Here is a 17,500-nt window from a genome sequence, read left to right on the forward strand (position 1 = left end):
CAAATCATTTAACTCATCTACTAATTTATGCAAATACACATCACATGGTAGTTTTATCACCACAAAATAAACCAACAACAAATGGTTCCATTCCTGAAATTGAAGTAAGTATTGGCCATAGTTGGGTAGAGCTTGATTTGAACAAAGGTATGCCATCAATACTGAAAGTTAAATAAAGGGAAGTTTCTTTGATTGACTTATAAGAAATTTGTTTTGAATTCTGTGTTTTTAAACCTAAATAAATGTTATTACCATAACCATCAATACTGATACTTGCAATTCTTCTTTTTGTTTTTAATAATGTTCTAGAATCTGTAGGTACACTTTGATTACACTCCAAAAATAACTCTAGTGCACCATTAATACATTGTCTTGTACATCTATTTGTAAGAGCCCAGTGACACAGTTTAAAACATAAGCTTTCATCATAAATACTTTTTTCATCTTCTTTATTACCAAAAGAAACACTTTCTGAGGAATTTAAAGAAACATCTATTTCACTATTGCAATTATTCAAATCATTTTCAATAAACAGAAAATCATTATCTTCTTCATCATTTGAAACATCTGTAAAATTATCATCACTATTTTTATTTTTTGTTATCTCAAAAGAACCTTGTGTAGATAATGACATCTGGATAACAGCTAACCGACGTTTCCTCCAGGATGATACAGAACTGAAGACATAAACAAGCTTTAAAGGTTATAATTTGTATCTTGCAAAAATAAAATTTATTTATAACATAAAATAAGCAGAAAAACAGAAATATTTGTAAAAAATACATAACTTAATATATAAGCAATATAGCATATATATATATATGCTCTATTGCTTTATATATTTGAGCACTTTGATTTTTTTTTGTCGCCCTATATATATATATATATACATGTATATATATATGTGTATATATATATATATATATATATATATATATATATATATATATATATATATATATATATATATATATATATATATATATATATATATATATATATATATATATATATATATATATATATATATATGGTATAGGGCAAACAGAAAACATAAAATTATTTCTAACCATCACGTGAATCACAAAAGAAGACGTAGAGAGGGAACTACTAGGGTTTAATCTTTTGCCTGTTGCAATACGAGAATTATCTGCAATAACGTTACTCGATTTTGAACAATGTTTTGTACCATATTTATTAAACCTAAATTGATAAAACATAGATATAAGATAATAAAATATGTTTAGATTAAAATATTATATATGTGACATTTTATTTTTGTCAAAAATGCATCACAATGTTATAAGATATCTTATACCCTGATACTTTTTTTCATTAAATATTATAAAACTACAATGCAAAATAATTATATTATTAGAAAAGTAAAATAAAAAGTATTTACAATAATGAATATATAAACCACATATTTCATATAATCATTATATTGAAAAAATCCAGAAAAATGTTTGCGGAAAATATTCTGAAAAAGTTCAGAATATTTTTCCCTTCTTTTTCTCTTAATTTTGCATTCAGCCAAGTATTTTCTCAATTTTTTAAAAACTTTTCTTAATTTTTGTATGAATGATGACTAAAACAACATAAAAACAAATAGATGACAATATTATATACTTTACCTTGTATGGAAAACTTGTATATGTATGGAAAACTTTTCGGATATTAGGAAAAAAATAAATTTCAGAAAAATATCCGGTATTCCAGGAATATCCTGAATAAGATAATCTTTGAAATTAAATTATAAAAAAATAGTAAATAAAGTAAAGAATATCTCTCCAAGTTTCTAATCACAGGTTTTTATTGTGAATAAAAAAAGTTCCAAAGTATACTATATTTTGGCAACGTAACCTTCTCGTTTCAATCAAGTGAAACTGTCACCTGGATGAGGTCACCTAAAGTATAGATGTTTGAAATGTGAAGAAGGAAACTGGGTAAGACCACGCATCAAGTTTTATCTAATGAATAAGTCGATATTTTCTCCAATAATAGCTAAACTTAAATTATAATATGATTATTAAATAATTATTTTAAATCACAACTTTTTAACATAAATGTTACTGGTGAGCCGCGAACTGTTTTGGCGACAAGATTTTCTAGTGTTGCTATTTCTTTGATCTAAACCATGAAACAATTTTTAAAAAAGCAATGCTATATAGAATATGAATAAATAAGCAGATATGAAAATTAGCCATACTTGAGAGAAACTTGCTTTACATATTGGAAGGTCGTCAACATTGAAAGATAAGTATAATGCAGTTTCAAATACAATACCATCATAATCATCTTTTTGTGGGGAAAACATTGAACAAATCCGCATTAATAAACTGTTTTATATTGTACATAATAACAATGACAATAAAAATCATTAAATACATATAATAATTTCATAAATATAATTCAAACATGTATAGTAATCATATAATATTTAAATAATAAAAAAAAAATGAAATAAATAAGTATTAACCTTTTTTAACAAGTAAAACATGAGATCAAGATGTCATATATTACAAAAAGATAAAGTATTTTATAATAATATATACATATATCAATAATAAATAACATAACACATTTATTTTTTGAATCTTATCTTGGATAAATTCTTTAACCTTGTTGATAAAAACCAAATAAAGGAAGAAAATCTATTTTTGGTTTTTATCTAAATGACTCTTGAGCAATAATGTATGCAGAAGTTCTACAGATATTATTATTGCTCAAGAATCAAGAATAAGTTCTGCTAGAACTTATAATTTGTCCATGTAGCTTACTTAATTTGATATTAAATTTGTTACAACAACTTATTTTGTACTAAATTAAGTAAGCAAAATGGACAAAATCGCCAGTCTAAAGTATTACATCATGAAGTAGAAAAAAAGTATACCTTGTATTTGAGTTTAATCTTATTTGTGTGGCAAATAGGGACGCTTGCTACTTTATTTAACATAATTTGATATAATTTGGATATTAGATATTACAACTTAAAATATATTGAAATTTTTAATTCTGTTTTAAATCGATTGCGTTATAAGATATATAGACCAATATATTTTTTTTTTTTTTGTGATAAAACTACAATAAAAATTAAATATATTACCATATCAGTAAAATAATTATAACTAATAAAATGAATACAAAAACTATACCATAAAAAAACAATTAATACAATAAAAATTAGTATTTCACATTTCTTATCACAGGGTTTTTCTGAGAATAAAAAAAGTTCCAAAGGACGCGATGTTTTGGCACCTAACTTTCACCTAACTTTCACGTAATATAGTTACCTGGACGAAGTCACCTAAAAAACACGTGATTGAGACGTGAATAAAACGTTGCGTGCCTACTGGGGTGTACCATTAGGAAAAAAATGAGATTGACCTTGGTGTTGCAAATAGTCGGTTACTAGTGTGATGACCTCATTGTAAGTTCTACCAAAGCCCCAATTGGATAATTTGATTAGGATATTAACCAAAGTTGATTCAAGTTGTTGCGACAATCTCGTGTTTGAACCACTCCTAATTGTTTCACCTATGCCGTGGAAACGCCTGTGAAGAGTTGCTACTGGTATGCTGAATTATTGAGCAGTTTTGTTAGGTGAAAGTTCACCGCTTTGTACTTTGCAAGCGCAACTTGCTCTTCGGTGTATTGTTTTTCTTTTTTCTTTGAGAGCAACTTGTTTCGAGGCATATTTTATATTAGAAAAGATTTAACACGAATTGATTTAAAATTTATATAAAAAAATCATAGACATTGATTGTTCACTTGAGATTTAATTAATAAAAGCCGCATTTAACAAGTGAGCAATTAGCGTATTTCATTCAACCCCACATTTCTCCGTTTTCGTTTTTATCTCATAACTTTTTTCCCTGAGGGCCTGTTTATATGGAAAGCGGGCTGGCTCGTTTGCCGAGCTAGCCCGGAAAACGAGCCAGTTTTAAAAACTGTGTTTATATGAATTTTTTGCCAATAAAATAAAAAATGATATCGAGGTCAGCTTAGCTTTTTCTAGCAGGGCTGGCCTCTTTATCGGTAGAAAAATAACTTTATAGATGGCGGCTAGCGACAAAAAAACACATTGCATTTTAACAATGTGTTTAACTGGTGTTATAACACAAATAATGCTTCTTAAAAGCCTAATTGATTATATATGCTTCACAAATTTAAATTTGATAATTTTTTGAATAATACTCTTTTACAAAAACGATCAAAATCACTACAAAAGATGAAACAAGCAAGAGAGAGGCGTCTTAAAAGAAAAAATCGTAGTTGCTGGTATAAAACTGGCAGAATTGATTTATGGTGGCGTAATATAATAGCTGGTGTAGCTCCTATTGATGTATGGAAAACAAATTTTAGGCTTTCACGGTTTCTTTTTATGAATTTGGTTTCAGAGTTAAGCCCTTACTTATCTCCTGACCCTTGTTCGCCTAACTCTAGAGCTCTATCAGTAGATAAAAAAGTAGCTGTTACTTTATATTACTTAAAAGATACTGGATCTTTGGGAATGACTGCAAATACTTTTGGAATTGCAGTATGCACTGCTTCTGCCGTTATAATTTCAGTTTGTAAGGCAATATCAAAGTATTTTGGGCCAAAGTATCTATTTCTTCCAAGAAATCAAACTGAAATGCGAAATAATGTATCAGAATTTGAAAGTAACTTTGGAATGACACAAGCCTTTGGATGCATTGATGGCACTCATATCCCTATTCGTCGTCCATTAACTAACTCACACGATTTTTTTTGCTACAAGCAATATTTTTCTCTTTGTGTTCAAGCTGTATGTGATTACAAAGGCTATTTTATGGATGTTGAGTGCATGTGGCCAGTTAGTGTACATGATGCGAAAGTGTTTGCAAACCCAACAATAAATATGAAGTTAAGAAATGCTACTCTTCTTCAAACGTTTCAAAAACCAACAAAAAAAGCAGAGAAGATACCTAATTATCTGATTGGTGATCCAGCATATCCATTACTACCATTCCGTATGAAAGAGTATGAACATTGTTCAAATAGTAAAGAGGTAATTTTTAACAACATGCTTAGAGCAGCACGAAATCCTATTGAGTGCGCTTTTGGTCGTCCTAAAGCTAGATGGGGTATTTTAACAAGAAAGGTTGACCTTAAACTAGAGGCTGTTCCTACTGTTATTTATGCTTGCTTTGTATTGCATAACATATGTGAAAAAACAAATTCTTATGTTGACGACGACCTAGCTAAATCACAAACAGATCTCATTAAAAAAAACCAAAAAGAATACAAAAATGTACCAAACCCAATATATTCTATAAATGAAGCTGAAGGATTAGTTATACGAAGAACTCTAACAGACTTGATAAATTAAACATATATATATATATATATATATATATATATATATATATATATATATATATATATATATATATATATATATATATATATATATATATATATATATATATATATATATATATATATATATATATATATATATATATATATATATATGTATAATAGGGTGGGTCGAATTTTTTTATCTTTCCTGTACATGAATAAAAAGTTGTCTTGGCATCAGTACAGTATGAAAATAATATTTAAAGATTTTTTATGAAATGTTTAGGGGTCCCAACTTTTGATTAAAGCCTTACCTTATTTGATGTATTTTAACCATTTCCTTAGTACAGTCTAAATACGTACCAACTATAAATCATGGACTAAAATGCGTTGGCAAATGGTTTAGCACCTAACTACAAGTGCTAAAAAAGAAATGGAATAAATTTTATAACGTTATTTACATGTGACGTCACCAACATTAGCAACAAACCATGTGCTGGATTTTTTAGAAACAAGCAAAGTATCTAATATATTATTTTGTAACTTTATTTTCTTCTTTGCAATAATAGATCTATAGTAAAATTCAAGTAGGCTAATATAGATGTATACTACAGTAGGCTATAGTTTAGACTGTAGAAAGATCACTTCGTTTAACATGTAGGCCTATTTATGAGAGGGCTAAACATATTATAGTCTGTATAAATATTGGAATATTTATTGACTAAATTCTTATGAAAAATTGTTTTAACAGCTTTTATTTATTGTAACCATAACTTGTTGTAGTTTTTTTTATTATTTTAGACAAATATATTAAATATCCATATTTATGTGTACACGAAGTGCAACTAAAGATCCATTGTTTGGACAGTTAGTTGATCTTCCTGAAAATCAAATCCCATCATATGAAGACGTTATTAAGGCGTTCTATTATAATCAGAAAACAGTTTTAGAAATTAGCTTGCAAGAAAGATATTCAATTTTAGCAGACAGAGTGAAATGTATTTATTCAAAAGCAAGTATTCCCACAATAGAAGTGAATAGCACAATCATTAGGGTTAGAAGACTTATGGATAAAGTACATACACTTGAAAAATATTCAGATGCAAAAAGAACATCAGACACGTTCACTGAGAAGTTGAATTCTTTTCAGCAGTTATTTGACATTTGTACCTGCAAATGCTTTGATTCGGGCATTAGAGATAGGAACTTATGCACGTGCCCACTGCCAAATAAAATTCCATTGATAGAGTGGGATTTCTGGGTTGAGCAGAAAACTGTTAGAAATATGATAATTGGTGGAGTAGACAAAGAAACGACAGCAACACTGGAAAAGAGACAAAAACGCAAGTTTATGAAATTAGTGTGTGATGAAGCACAGTCAAAAGAGGTTGAATATGAAACTGAGGAAGATATTGATGAGGATGAGCGTAACACATCTGAAAGTAATTATACATCAGAGGAAGAGACAGTATCAGTGCAGAACAGAAACAAGTACAAGGAATTATGTAAAGCAGTTGATCGATGCAAAATTAGCAACAGAGATACATGTCTTATTGTTAATGCTGTTTTAAAAGACCTCAGTATGTTGTCTTCACCAACAATTCTTGATCCTTCAAAGCTACGTCGACAAAGGAATTTATGGAGAGATACTCTGTTTGAATAACATGCAGAGCAATAAGGAATTGTGCTGTATAGGCTTTGATGGAAAACAAGACGTTACATTAGTTGAGAGTTTTGGTTGTAGAAGAAGTAAAAAAGAAGAACACTATAGTATTGTCTCGTATCCAGGAAACATATACATCGATCATGTAGTTCCTGAAAGTAGTAAAGCTGCTGATATAACAAAGGAGTTAATGTCAGTTATTATAGAGACAAACTCCGTAGAAAGCATTCAAGGTGTTGTGTGTGATGGCACAAATAATAATACAGGTAAAAGCAACGGAATCATAAGAAAATTGGAGGAGAACTTAGGTAGACCATTACAGTGGTTGGTATCCCTTCTACACTGTAACGAGCTGCCATTTAGAAGGTTTTTGGCAGGCGTGGATTTTGCTCGAACTACAGGACCTTCCACATCGACAGGTACAATTAGCTCCGCTCTACAATATGATCCGTATGAATTGCCTGTCGTTAATTATTTGCCCATTACTGGTAAGGTGACTGATTGTGATGAAGCTGTCAAGAAGGATCTTAGCACAGACCAACTGTACTTTTTGAAAGCATGTCTAGCAGTACAGCGTGGACGTCAGGCTTCTACAGATATTGATTTCCTCGAGAAGAATTTACCTGGAAATATAAGTCATGCTCGGTGGTTGACGAAAGCCAACAGGATTTTGCGTTTCTACATGTCTAGAGAGGTGGCATCTGAACCTCTCAGAAGAGTAACGCATTTCATTTTGAACTTTTACGGACCCTCTTGGTTCAAAATCAAATCAAATTCTTCTTGCCAAAATGGTGCTAACAACTTCTTTTACTTAGTTCAGTTGTTTCAGGAACTTGATGCATTAGATCAGGCTGTGGTTCGTCCTGTTCTCGAAAATAACTGCTACTTTGCACATGCTGAAAACATTCTGTTAGCTGCAGTTAGTGATAGTGATATGGAAGTCCGTCGTTTTTCAGTAAAACAAATAATAAGAGCAAGAGAGAAGCAGACTAATAGTAACATACCGGTTCGCGTCTTTGATAAGAAGGATATAACGTTAAATTTGGCTGCGACATCGTTCATTAACATGATTGACTGGGACCAGAGAAATGTTACATCTCCTATGCTATCACACCTTTCAAATGATCAACTTACACACATCCAATACTACTGCCCGATGTTCCATGTCATTCACAGGCAGTAGAGAGAACAATTAAAGACGTTAGCGCTGCGAGCTGTAAAGTTTATGGGAGAAAGTCCCGTCATGGCATGGTGTTACAGAGTAAGAAATCCAGATTAGAGATACCAAAAATAGACAGCAAGAAAGATTTTATTAACAGTAAGGTTAAACAACTTTGTATTGTTGCTGTTTAACATTGATTCGTTACAGTTTACATTATTTTTAATTTGTAATACATTGCAATACATTACACTAACATTGGGTATTTATGTAGTCTTTCTAGTCAGAGTTGGGACCTGTAGACACTGTCCATAAAATAAAAAGTGAGGTTTTTTCAAACGAGTACATCAAAAAGCAACTTTTTAGACATGTACAGGATCTCCAACTTAATATTTTTTACATTTCGACCCACCTTAATATATAATGATAGTAATAATAATAAACATGAAAATTGTATTTATAAAGACTCTTTATAAAATTATTTGTCTTTATTTTTTCTCAATATTTTTGAAAGTGTTTTTATCTAGACAAATATTTGTTGGTAATACTAAAGGACTAAGTTGCATTTGTGAATATACGTTAGGTGAATGTTGATAGAACTGGTTTTGGTTTGATGATTGCTGTTGAGTTTGTGTTATCATAGATTGTGCCAAAAGCTCAATAGAACGACTTATGCCATTTCCCAGATCAGTCATTGATTTACTTACAGTGTTAATACTTTCTGTAAAGCACTTTGTCGATTCTCGCATTGCTTCTGCCATTTCTTTTCTAAATTGAGTATCGTCTCTAGCTTCTTTAAGCAATAGTTGGTCGCGTTGGGCGGCGCTTAAATTTCGTTCCAAGTGCTTTCTTTTGTTGTCAATGAGTTGTGGTATACAGCTTTTTCTTTTTTTAGGGTTATTAACGCTATCTGCAGTATCACTGTTGTTGACTAACTCTACCTCTTCTGATAAGTCTTGATCAATTGAAAAATGAGTTTCTTCGGTTTCAACAAAATCATCCCCTTTAACACCAAATATAAGTAGCTCAATATTGGCTGAACCACCCCACAAGGAGATGAACTTGTCGTAAAACTCAAATATAATTTTACCACTTCCACTTCGACTTCCACTCACAACTGCTTTCGAAAACTTTTGTCGGATTTCCTTCAATTTTTCTTGAACTCTTTTAGTTCCTCGTTTTATTACTTCTATTGAGTCCTTTTCATTTAAAGTATCGATGGCAACAGGCCCAAAATACAGCTCTTCATCTTTATTATAGATCTCTGCCATAGATAAGCGAACTTCTCTATATAAACCAACTTTATCGGCATCAAAGTCAAGGTTTTTATAAAGCATTCTTGCTTTATAGCTGATAGTACAATTTATAAGGTTCTCTACCATATTATGATCCCATTTGAAGTGAGAGTTGTCAGCAGTATAAATAAAACTGCAAATAATAAAATCGAAAATTAATTGTAAATTATAAAAGCAAAACAACTAAAATTTTAAGTACAGGGAAGTTGCCAGTTTTATTATTAAATTTATTATTTTACGCGGAAGCTTTTAAATTCAAAAAATGTAAGAACTTGTACGCATGCGTACAAATTTATATAAGAAATTAGCCAGCCCGCTAGCTCGTTTATTCATATAAACGCAAAAAAATATTAAGTTAAAATATTGATGACGTCGATATCTCGGCAAACGGGCTGGCTCGTTTGCCGAGCCAGCCCGCTTTCCGTATAAAGAGGCCCTGAATAGCAAATTTAATTTTGAAAAAAAGATTCTTGACTAGCGTATAAAGTTCTACCAGTATTCTTATTAAGTCGATTAATATCAAATTTAATTTCCGAAAGTTTTATGTCCATTTTTCAAAAAAAGAAAAAATATATCATCACGTATTCGAAAACTTAACAAATTATCAAAATATTTTTTTTTTTTTTAATTAAAGTTTGATATTATCTTATTCAGAAAAAAATCCTCTACAACATGATCAAAAAATATTTGCAAAAAGTTTATTCAATAACTATTTAAGAACAAAAGAATAAGCAGTCATAACTATTTCATTCTACCCTCTATTTCATTCTACCCTGTTTTACTATATATATTATATAGCTAAGTTGACCATGCTTCCACTTTTATCTTGGATGCAAAAAATAACATAAATATAGCTCTCGTTCCGGCCTGAATTATATTTATAATTCCGGCAAATCCGGTTTCGGCCGGAATTGAAAAAACCCATTCCGGTACACCCCTAGTTGTAATAATTGATTGTTTTGAAGTTTTCACACATAGACCTAGAAACCTTTTAGCAAGAGCACAGACGTTTTCAAGTTACAACCATCGCAACACAGTGAAGTTTTTGATTGGGGTAACTCTACAAGGTGCTAATAGTTTTATTTCAAAAGCATGGGGTGGTAGAATTAGTGGTAAACATCTAACTAAAAATTGTAATATACTTATTAACATGTTATCAGGTGATATTTTTATGATCGATAGAGGTTTTAATATTGAGGAATCTGCTGCTGATTATTGTGCATTAGTGAAAATACCAGCTTTTACCAAAGGAATATGAAAACATCACTTGGTTGATGTTGAACAAACGCATCATATTGCATTAATTCAAATTCATGTAGAACTTGTATTTGGAAATCTTAGAAATAAGTATATCATATTAAAAGACATTTTGCCATTGGATTATGTGATCAGAAAAGACCATAGTGGTTATTCAGCAATTGATAAAATTGCAACTGTCGTATGAGTACTGTATGTGTGATTCAATTATTCCAGTTGACTAAAACTAGCATAAGACATTTTATTTAGTTTTGTGGATATTCATCATAAACTTTTTTTTTTTTTTTTTACTAGTAAAAGGACAAGGCTAAAGAAAAGATTGATATCAATTATACCATTTTATAAAATATGTAATTTTTGCTTTTTGTGATGTTGAAGAAATATTATTGTTGTTATGAAATATCCTGCAAATAAAGTTTGAGATCTAATAGTTCATTCTATATAAAGTCATATTTAATTTTTTAATAGAAAGTTGATTACAATCCGGACATATCCAATTCTTCATAGGTTTTTTTTTTTAACTTTAAACATTTTAAATGAAATAGTTTTTTTAAACAATCAATGTTATTACATGGAAACAGTTCATCATCTTCTTTTCTATTGCAATAACAAATTTCTATGCTTGTACTTAAAGGAACAATATCTTTGTCTATTTTATTTGTGAAAAACTTGGCCACTAGTTCTGGGAGTATTAGATATTTAAACTTCGTTTAACACTTTTAATAATTGTTTGCCATAACTTTTCATCAGGGAAAATGCGCTCTATGGGGTAGTCTTTTTCTGTGTAAATAAAAAAATCGCAATACTTTTTTTAAAATAAGTTTATCTCTGTTTGTATTTGATAGTAATAAGGATGCTTTGTTGATAACTTTGTAATACTATCAGTCTTTTGTAAATAAAAGTTCTTGTCATTTTCAATGGCTTCAAAAATAAAATCATCTTTATGTTTAAATGAGCATTTTATTTCAATTAACCCATCACCAGAGCATGTGCATTAAACAATTGCATAAGGTGATGCTTCCATATATAAATACTATGTAGACAAAAGTAAACCGCAATCTGAGATCTTCCAATTTTTAGGATGAACACTAACAACATTGGTATAAATACTTAGTGCTTTTTTCTCATGGATATTCCCATATCTAGTAGCTTTGTTTAAAACCCATTACTTATGAGATTTATAAATTTTTTAATCAAAGATATTTGTTTTTTTTGGTTAGAATGCATTAAATTGTAAATTTTTGATGCGGTAATTTTCCCAGCATGATCACAGTAAGCACGGATACGTATAATACACGTATTATTCACGTTTTTACGACACGTGTTTTGATAGTGGAAAAGAAGTCCGTTTGAAATTACTAATTCACGTATTTTTAGGACGTGTTTTACACGTCTCAAAGAAACCTTTCTTAAACGGCTTTTAAGCGTTTTTAAAAGGAGGTGTATGACGCGCTCGCTAAACAAAATTTGTGACTCGTACTAATAATGAAAAACAGCTAGTTTTCTGATGATTTAGCTACAATTATTTCTATAATTTCTAGGAACGAAAAAGCTACGTGTATATATAAAAAAGTTAAATAAGAAATTTTCTTTATTTAATAAATTAAAAATACATAATTTTTCCTTTATTTGTAAATAAATATTACAAGAAACCATCTTTCTCTTTTTCAACGGCTCGAGGCGCACGTTTTAACTGTTCACCGATGAACGAATCGATCACTTTTGCTGAATTTACATCCGATACTAATGCAGCTGAAAACTAAAATGATAGTAGAACAAAGGACTTAATGAAAATAGTAAATCAATCTAAAATTCTCTTTAACATTTTGTCTTAAACATAATTTGTTTTAACATTTTAAAAATTTTTAAGTTAAGTAAATATTTACCAAAAATTCCTTTGCAGAGTTAGGGTCTTGTTAAAAGAACGTTTGCCCTTACTTCCGGTCTTGTTTAACTGGGCTTGTACACTTTTATCACGAGTCTCGTTTATGCATTTGCTGACGAGCTGCGAGGTGTTCATCCACCTAGTTGTTTTAACCTTTTTACCTAAATAAAAAGAGGTGTAAAAACTTAAACATGTCATACCATGGAATCAATTGATCTATTTGTCTAATTTAATATCCATCCTAATAACTTTCATGAACAAATATACTCCAGGCTGACAGTTTACAACCTTTAGCATGATTTTTGAAAAGAAATGTTTATACAACTTTTAAGTAATAAACTTATGAAGTATTTTTATACTTTTAAGTTAATACTGAATAGTATAAACGTTTTTCATTTAATAAAGTAACTATACTGCTACTATAGCAACTTGATTTTCCCAGTTAGAACACAAACAAAACAAAACAGTGAAACCTAGCCTTGTCACCTTTATGATTCCCTAATGTATTAGACCTGGATTACAATGAACTATATTGAAAAAACAACTTTATTGTTAATAACACTTACCAAAATATTAAATTCTACTTCAGTCGCCATCTTTTTTTCAAAAGTATCAAACTCTTCAAGGGAATGACACTTACTAACAAAAAGCGAATAACTTCCTGGGTTAGTTCTCCGTCCTAGCCTTTCTAGCGCAGCAAGAATTTCTCCTTGGGTTGACTTAACTTCTGCCATCTCCATAAAAAATGCATATTGCCAACCTAAAAGTAACAATCAAAAATTGTGATGCCAGTCTACTTTTTATTAGTTTACATCCCTAATTGTAAATGGATGGTAGTGGGGATTGCAATCTATTTAGCATTACAACTCTTAAGCCCAAAACATAGATATGAACTTAATAGGTGCAAAAAAAAGATGTAGTTTTAATCGTGAAACTTTTGATTAGAAGGTGAGCACTCAATACTCATGGCAGGTCATGGACTTTGGTTGAGAATTGTAAGACTATTGTAACATTTATAATATAATTATACTTTAAAGATAGTTAAAACTTACGTCTTTCATCCATTCACTTAAATGAAGGAGGTGGTTCTCTGTAGTTCCCGAGAAGACCGTTTCTGTTTTTAGCCTGTCTAGTTGACTCTTGGGAAGAACGGTTTGATAATAAAAAACTACCCAGTCGGCATATTTAGTATTGTATATACTCGGATTATTGATCACGTATAACATACCGCCGTTGATACCAGAAAAATACGCATTTAGTTTTAAGATTCGAATTCGAGTTCAATACCACTTATTTATCAAAAATACGTATTAAATGATATTTGATCAAAATCGGGTACGATATCGTACCCGATTTTCATCAAATATCAACATATAATGGTTAAACGAAAATCTTTGCTTTAAAGCGCATTCTTAAACTAAATTTACGAAAGCAAAATTTGTTTAAGAATGCGCTTTAAAATGAAAAAGGTTTCTCTTGAAAAATTTAGTAAAAAGCTTGTCTTGAATGGAAAGGAATCGTCAGGAATACATGAAAAGTTATATGAAGAGATCGTTCTGCTAAAGTAGTATCACATATCTCCAGTACAGTTTTTACTGATTATCAGTGCAATAATTACTTATTTTTATCAGATATAGATTATATATAGATTTTTTTGTTCTGTTTTAGAAAATTTAGAAAAATAAATTAAAATTTCTAGCCAACACTGACATTTTATTGCTGCTAAACGTTAAATTTTGTTATAAGGATTGCAGTTCTTCTATCTGTTTTTTGTTCTTTATTCGATAAGAATTAGATTTAAGTTAAATATGATTATTATTTGATATTTTATTACAAAATATGTCTTTATATATGAATATATGTATGAATCTTTTTAGATTTTTTCATGTTATTTTTAATTTTTTTGTTCGCGCAGTTCAAGTTATATATGTTGATAGTTTGCATATATGTTTATATTATGTTCAAAGTTAAAAAGTTTTTGATAAATATATGTATGTGGTAATATGTGTTACATAATAGTACAAAATGTATCTATTGTGTATATAAATATTAAATGAGGTGTTTATATATGTTATGTAAAGTTAAATATATTGTGTTTTATAGTCAGTATATATGTTTATATTATGTTGTTCACATGTTTTCAAAGTGTGTGACTTGGCAAATGTGTTGAGCAAGATTTTGTGTAAAGTTGTTATTTATGTTAAATATATTGTGTTTTATAGTTAGTATATATGTTTATATTATGTTGTTTACATGTTTTCAAAGTGTGTGACTTGGCAAATGTGTTGAGCAAGGTTTTGTGTAAAGTTGTTATTTATGTTATAATGTTGTTACATTTTGCTTACCCTTATGTTGGTGTCTATTGTTAAAAATTATAAGTAGTTTTATTATTGAAACTCACTGCTTTTAATCATTTACTAAAAGGCACTCAAGAAAAAAAATTTTGCCGTATATACATTTTGTTTATATCTCAATTTGAATTTTAAGAACCATGGCGTACCAACATGAATTTTTTTCTAAAAGCTAACATGAAATAACAATATTTAACAACTACTACTCTCTTATCATGACATCTTATCTCTATCAGATATATTGATTTATGATTCAAATATGATGTTTTTCTTTGTATTTACTTATCCACTTATCCATTACATTTTTTCGTTTCAGATTTATCATATGATGGGTTTATACGATATAAAAGAGCGAATATATGTAAATTTATATGAATTTTTTAAAAACATCTGCTATTAATTAGTCCAGTCAACGTTCAAACTTCAATGTTGCATATGTCATTCTTAAGTAGTTTCTAGGCTTTTCTAAATATGCTTCTTATTCACATGGTTTTACAAGCAAGGTCTGCAAGCAAATTTGAGCTGAAATTTTTTTTTTTAGCCTTTAAGGAGAATTGGCGTTATTCTTTGTTTAATTTAATTTGCTTAAATATAGTAGTTCTAATAAATAAATGTTTGTTTATTCTTGGTTTTTTACTCATCTGTTTTCAGATTCTTATAAACTAGGCAACTCAGCTAAGAAAGTTTTGTTTTATTTTTTAGTGCAATCGGAAAGAGCTGAGAGTTATTTTTTAGAGCAATTGAAAAGAACTTAAGTGCTTTTTAGTTACTTCACACAGTGTAACTGATACTGGTTTGTGTAAGTTAACTATTTTGATTTATTTTATATTGGATTCACTTCATATTAGATATATGCTTTATGTATTTAACATGGAAAACTGTCTGTAATCTGTTGACATGAAAGTTTGTAAACATAAATCTGCCTATATTTCAGTATAATTTATTTTTCACTTTATCTATATAAATATTCTTTCTTAGAAAAATTAACAGAATAGAAAAAATAAAAAAAATTCCTTTTGAAAGTAGCTGAAAAAAAAATGATGATATTTTTCAATTGTGCATTGCAGTCTATATTCTTTGTTAAATTAAAAATAATTGATGTAAATAAATATTGTTTAATATTTTTGATAAATGACTAATGTGTATAAACATATAAAAAGCTATGGACTTCAATAAATCTTAAGTTTAAATAAAGTCTTTGATTAGAAAAGATCACAATTTGTAAGATTCTTTTATGTTCATTTATTCAGTTGTAACAATAGTAAGATTACTGGTAATATGTTTAATGATAATAGTGAAATTGAAATAGATAGTATTAGGCTTATGAAGTTATTAATGTAAATGCTAATAGGCAACTTGAAAAAAGCTGTCAAATGAAAAAAAAAAATCTAGGCTGGATGAGGTTAATCATTGTTGAAATGTAAGAAATGCTGCTTGGTGACCAGAAAACTTACTTGACAGAATTCAGTGTCAAGCAGTGTTAATGCCTGTTAATTTGATTTTACTTTAGACGCTTTAGAACAAAGCAATTTATGAGTTTTACTATTTATAGTAATAATTAACACTTTTAAACTTAAATAACTTAAATTTTTTTACAACTTCTATCATAATTGGGTGATTCCATGTGAAAACATCGAATTTTTTTTGAAGATGCAACCCTAAGTCTCAGATTTTGCTGATTTTTAAACCACTTAAAAATTTTAGTAAATTATGAACATCCTGAAAATTTTATCATGCAATTTCGATCGGTTCCTAAGATATAGCTATTTAAAGTTTGCCTCCAACCAACAAAAATCCGCCATTTTTAAAAATGGTTTTGGTCCTAGTTTCTGTTATATGTGTGTTGGAAAGCTGAAAATTTGTACCTTTACATATTTTGGGCCCACGAATCCAATGAAACAACTTAAAATATTTAATAAGGAACATAACACCTAAAATTTAAATGTTTACCACAATTTTACTGGGGCGAGTCCAACCACAAAAATGCCGATGTAGCTCGATTTTTTTTTTTTTTTTTAATTTTTTTTAGAATTTGTCCTGATAGTTAAGTTATAGTTATTACAAAGAATTGGAGAGTGGTCTTTTCTAAAACAGAAATAAAAACATGATCAAATCTACTTAAATTTAGTGCTTAAAAACAGGTATTTTGATAAATTAAACGAGAAAAAAAGGGTGTAATTTGACAGTTTTGTAACTGAAACTGTTTTGGCAACATCAAACTGTACTTTTAGTTTTTGTTGACTAGCTGTTTCTGTAATTTTATAGAATCTAATCCTAAAATATATTGTTTCAAAGGGGGAGATTTTATAAATGCAGATGTATATCGCAAGTTTAGTTGTTTTTTTCAGAGGTTGTATTAAATAGTTTAGTTGGAGTTATTAGAAAAAATCAGATTGCAAACTTAAAACAGAAATAAAAACACCTTCAAATATACTTAAATTTATTACTGACAAAACATTAGTTTCATATTTATCAAACTAATACAAATAAACTTAAAAAAAAAAGGCTCCAAAACAAATAGAGCACTCGGAAAGAAGTTCAAGAAACAAAAGTAATATATAAAAT

General features: G+C 29.2%; 2 protein-coding genes and 3 pseudogenes across 3 annotated transcripts in view; 1 reads left to right on the forward strand and 4 right to left on the reverse strand.

Moving 5' to 3' along the window:
- LOC149888273 (uncharacterized) overlaps positions 1–687 on the reverse strand; it is a 1,625-nt pseudogene extending 938 nt beyond the window's left edge.
- LOC149888272 (uncharacterized) overlaps positions 1–2,332 on the reverse strand; it is a 6,599-nt gene extending 4,267 nt beyond the window's left edge. Inside the window, exons 1-4 of the mRNA XM_090089047.1 lie at positions 2,210–2,332; positions 2,074–2,130; positions 1,635–1,726; positions 1,109–1,203 (exon numbers count right to left, since the gene is read on the reverse strand). Coding sequence (XP_089945173.1) covers positions 1,109–1,203; positions 1,635–1,726; positions 2,074–2,130; positions 2,210–2,332 — 367 coding nt within the window. The remainder of the gene's footprint in view (positions 1–1,108; positions 1,204–1,634; positions 1,727–2,073; positions 2,131–2,209) is intronic.
- Positions 2,333–8,481: 6,149 nt separating this feature from the next.
- Positions 8,482–9,541, reverse strand: LOC149888274 (uncharacterized). Its single transcript, XM_090089048.1, has 2 exons — positions 8,696–9,541; positions 8,482–8,559 (listed from the first exon to the last, which is right to left on the reverse strand). Exons 1-2 carry the CDS (start codon positions 9,527–9,529, stop codon positions 8,482–8,484), a joined length of 912 nt encoding a protein of 303 aa, XP_089945174.1. The 5' UTR covers positions 9,530–9,541.
- A 181-nt stretch (positions 9,542–9,722) lies between these two features.
- LOC149888275 (uncharacterized) lies at positions 9,723–10,923 on the forward strand (annotated as a pseudogene).
- A 1,228-nt stretch (positions 10,924–12,151) lies between these two features.
- Positions 12,152–17,500, reverse strand: part of LOC145201328 (uncharacterized) — a 14,784-nt pseudogene continuing 9,435 nt past the window's right edge. Inside the window, exons 4-7 of the transcript XR_016452951.1 lie at positions 13,637–13,752; positions 13,151–13,344; positions 12,586–12,745; positions 12,152–12,451 (exon numbers count right to left, since the gene is read on the reverse strand). The product of XR_016452951.1 is annotated as an uncharacterized LOC145201328 (transcript). The remainder of the gene's footprint in view (positions 12,452–12,585; positions 12,746–13,150; positions 13,345–13,636; positions 13,753–17,500) is intronic.

This window comes from Hydra viridissima, unplaced genomic scaffold (assembly GCF_058129835.1).
Source record: "Hydra viridissima isolate aposymbiotic clone 2 unplaced genomic scaffold, HvirCarnegie_v1 scaffold_5, whole genome shotgun sequence".
Classification (NCBI taxonomy): domain Eukaryota; kingdom Metazoa; phylum Cnidaria; class Hydrozoa; order Anthoathecata; family Hydridae; genus Hydra; species Hydra viridissima.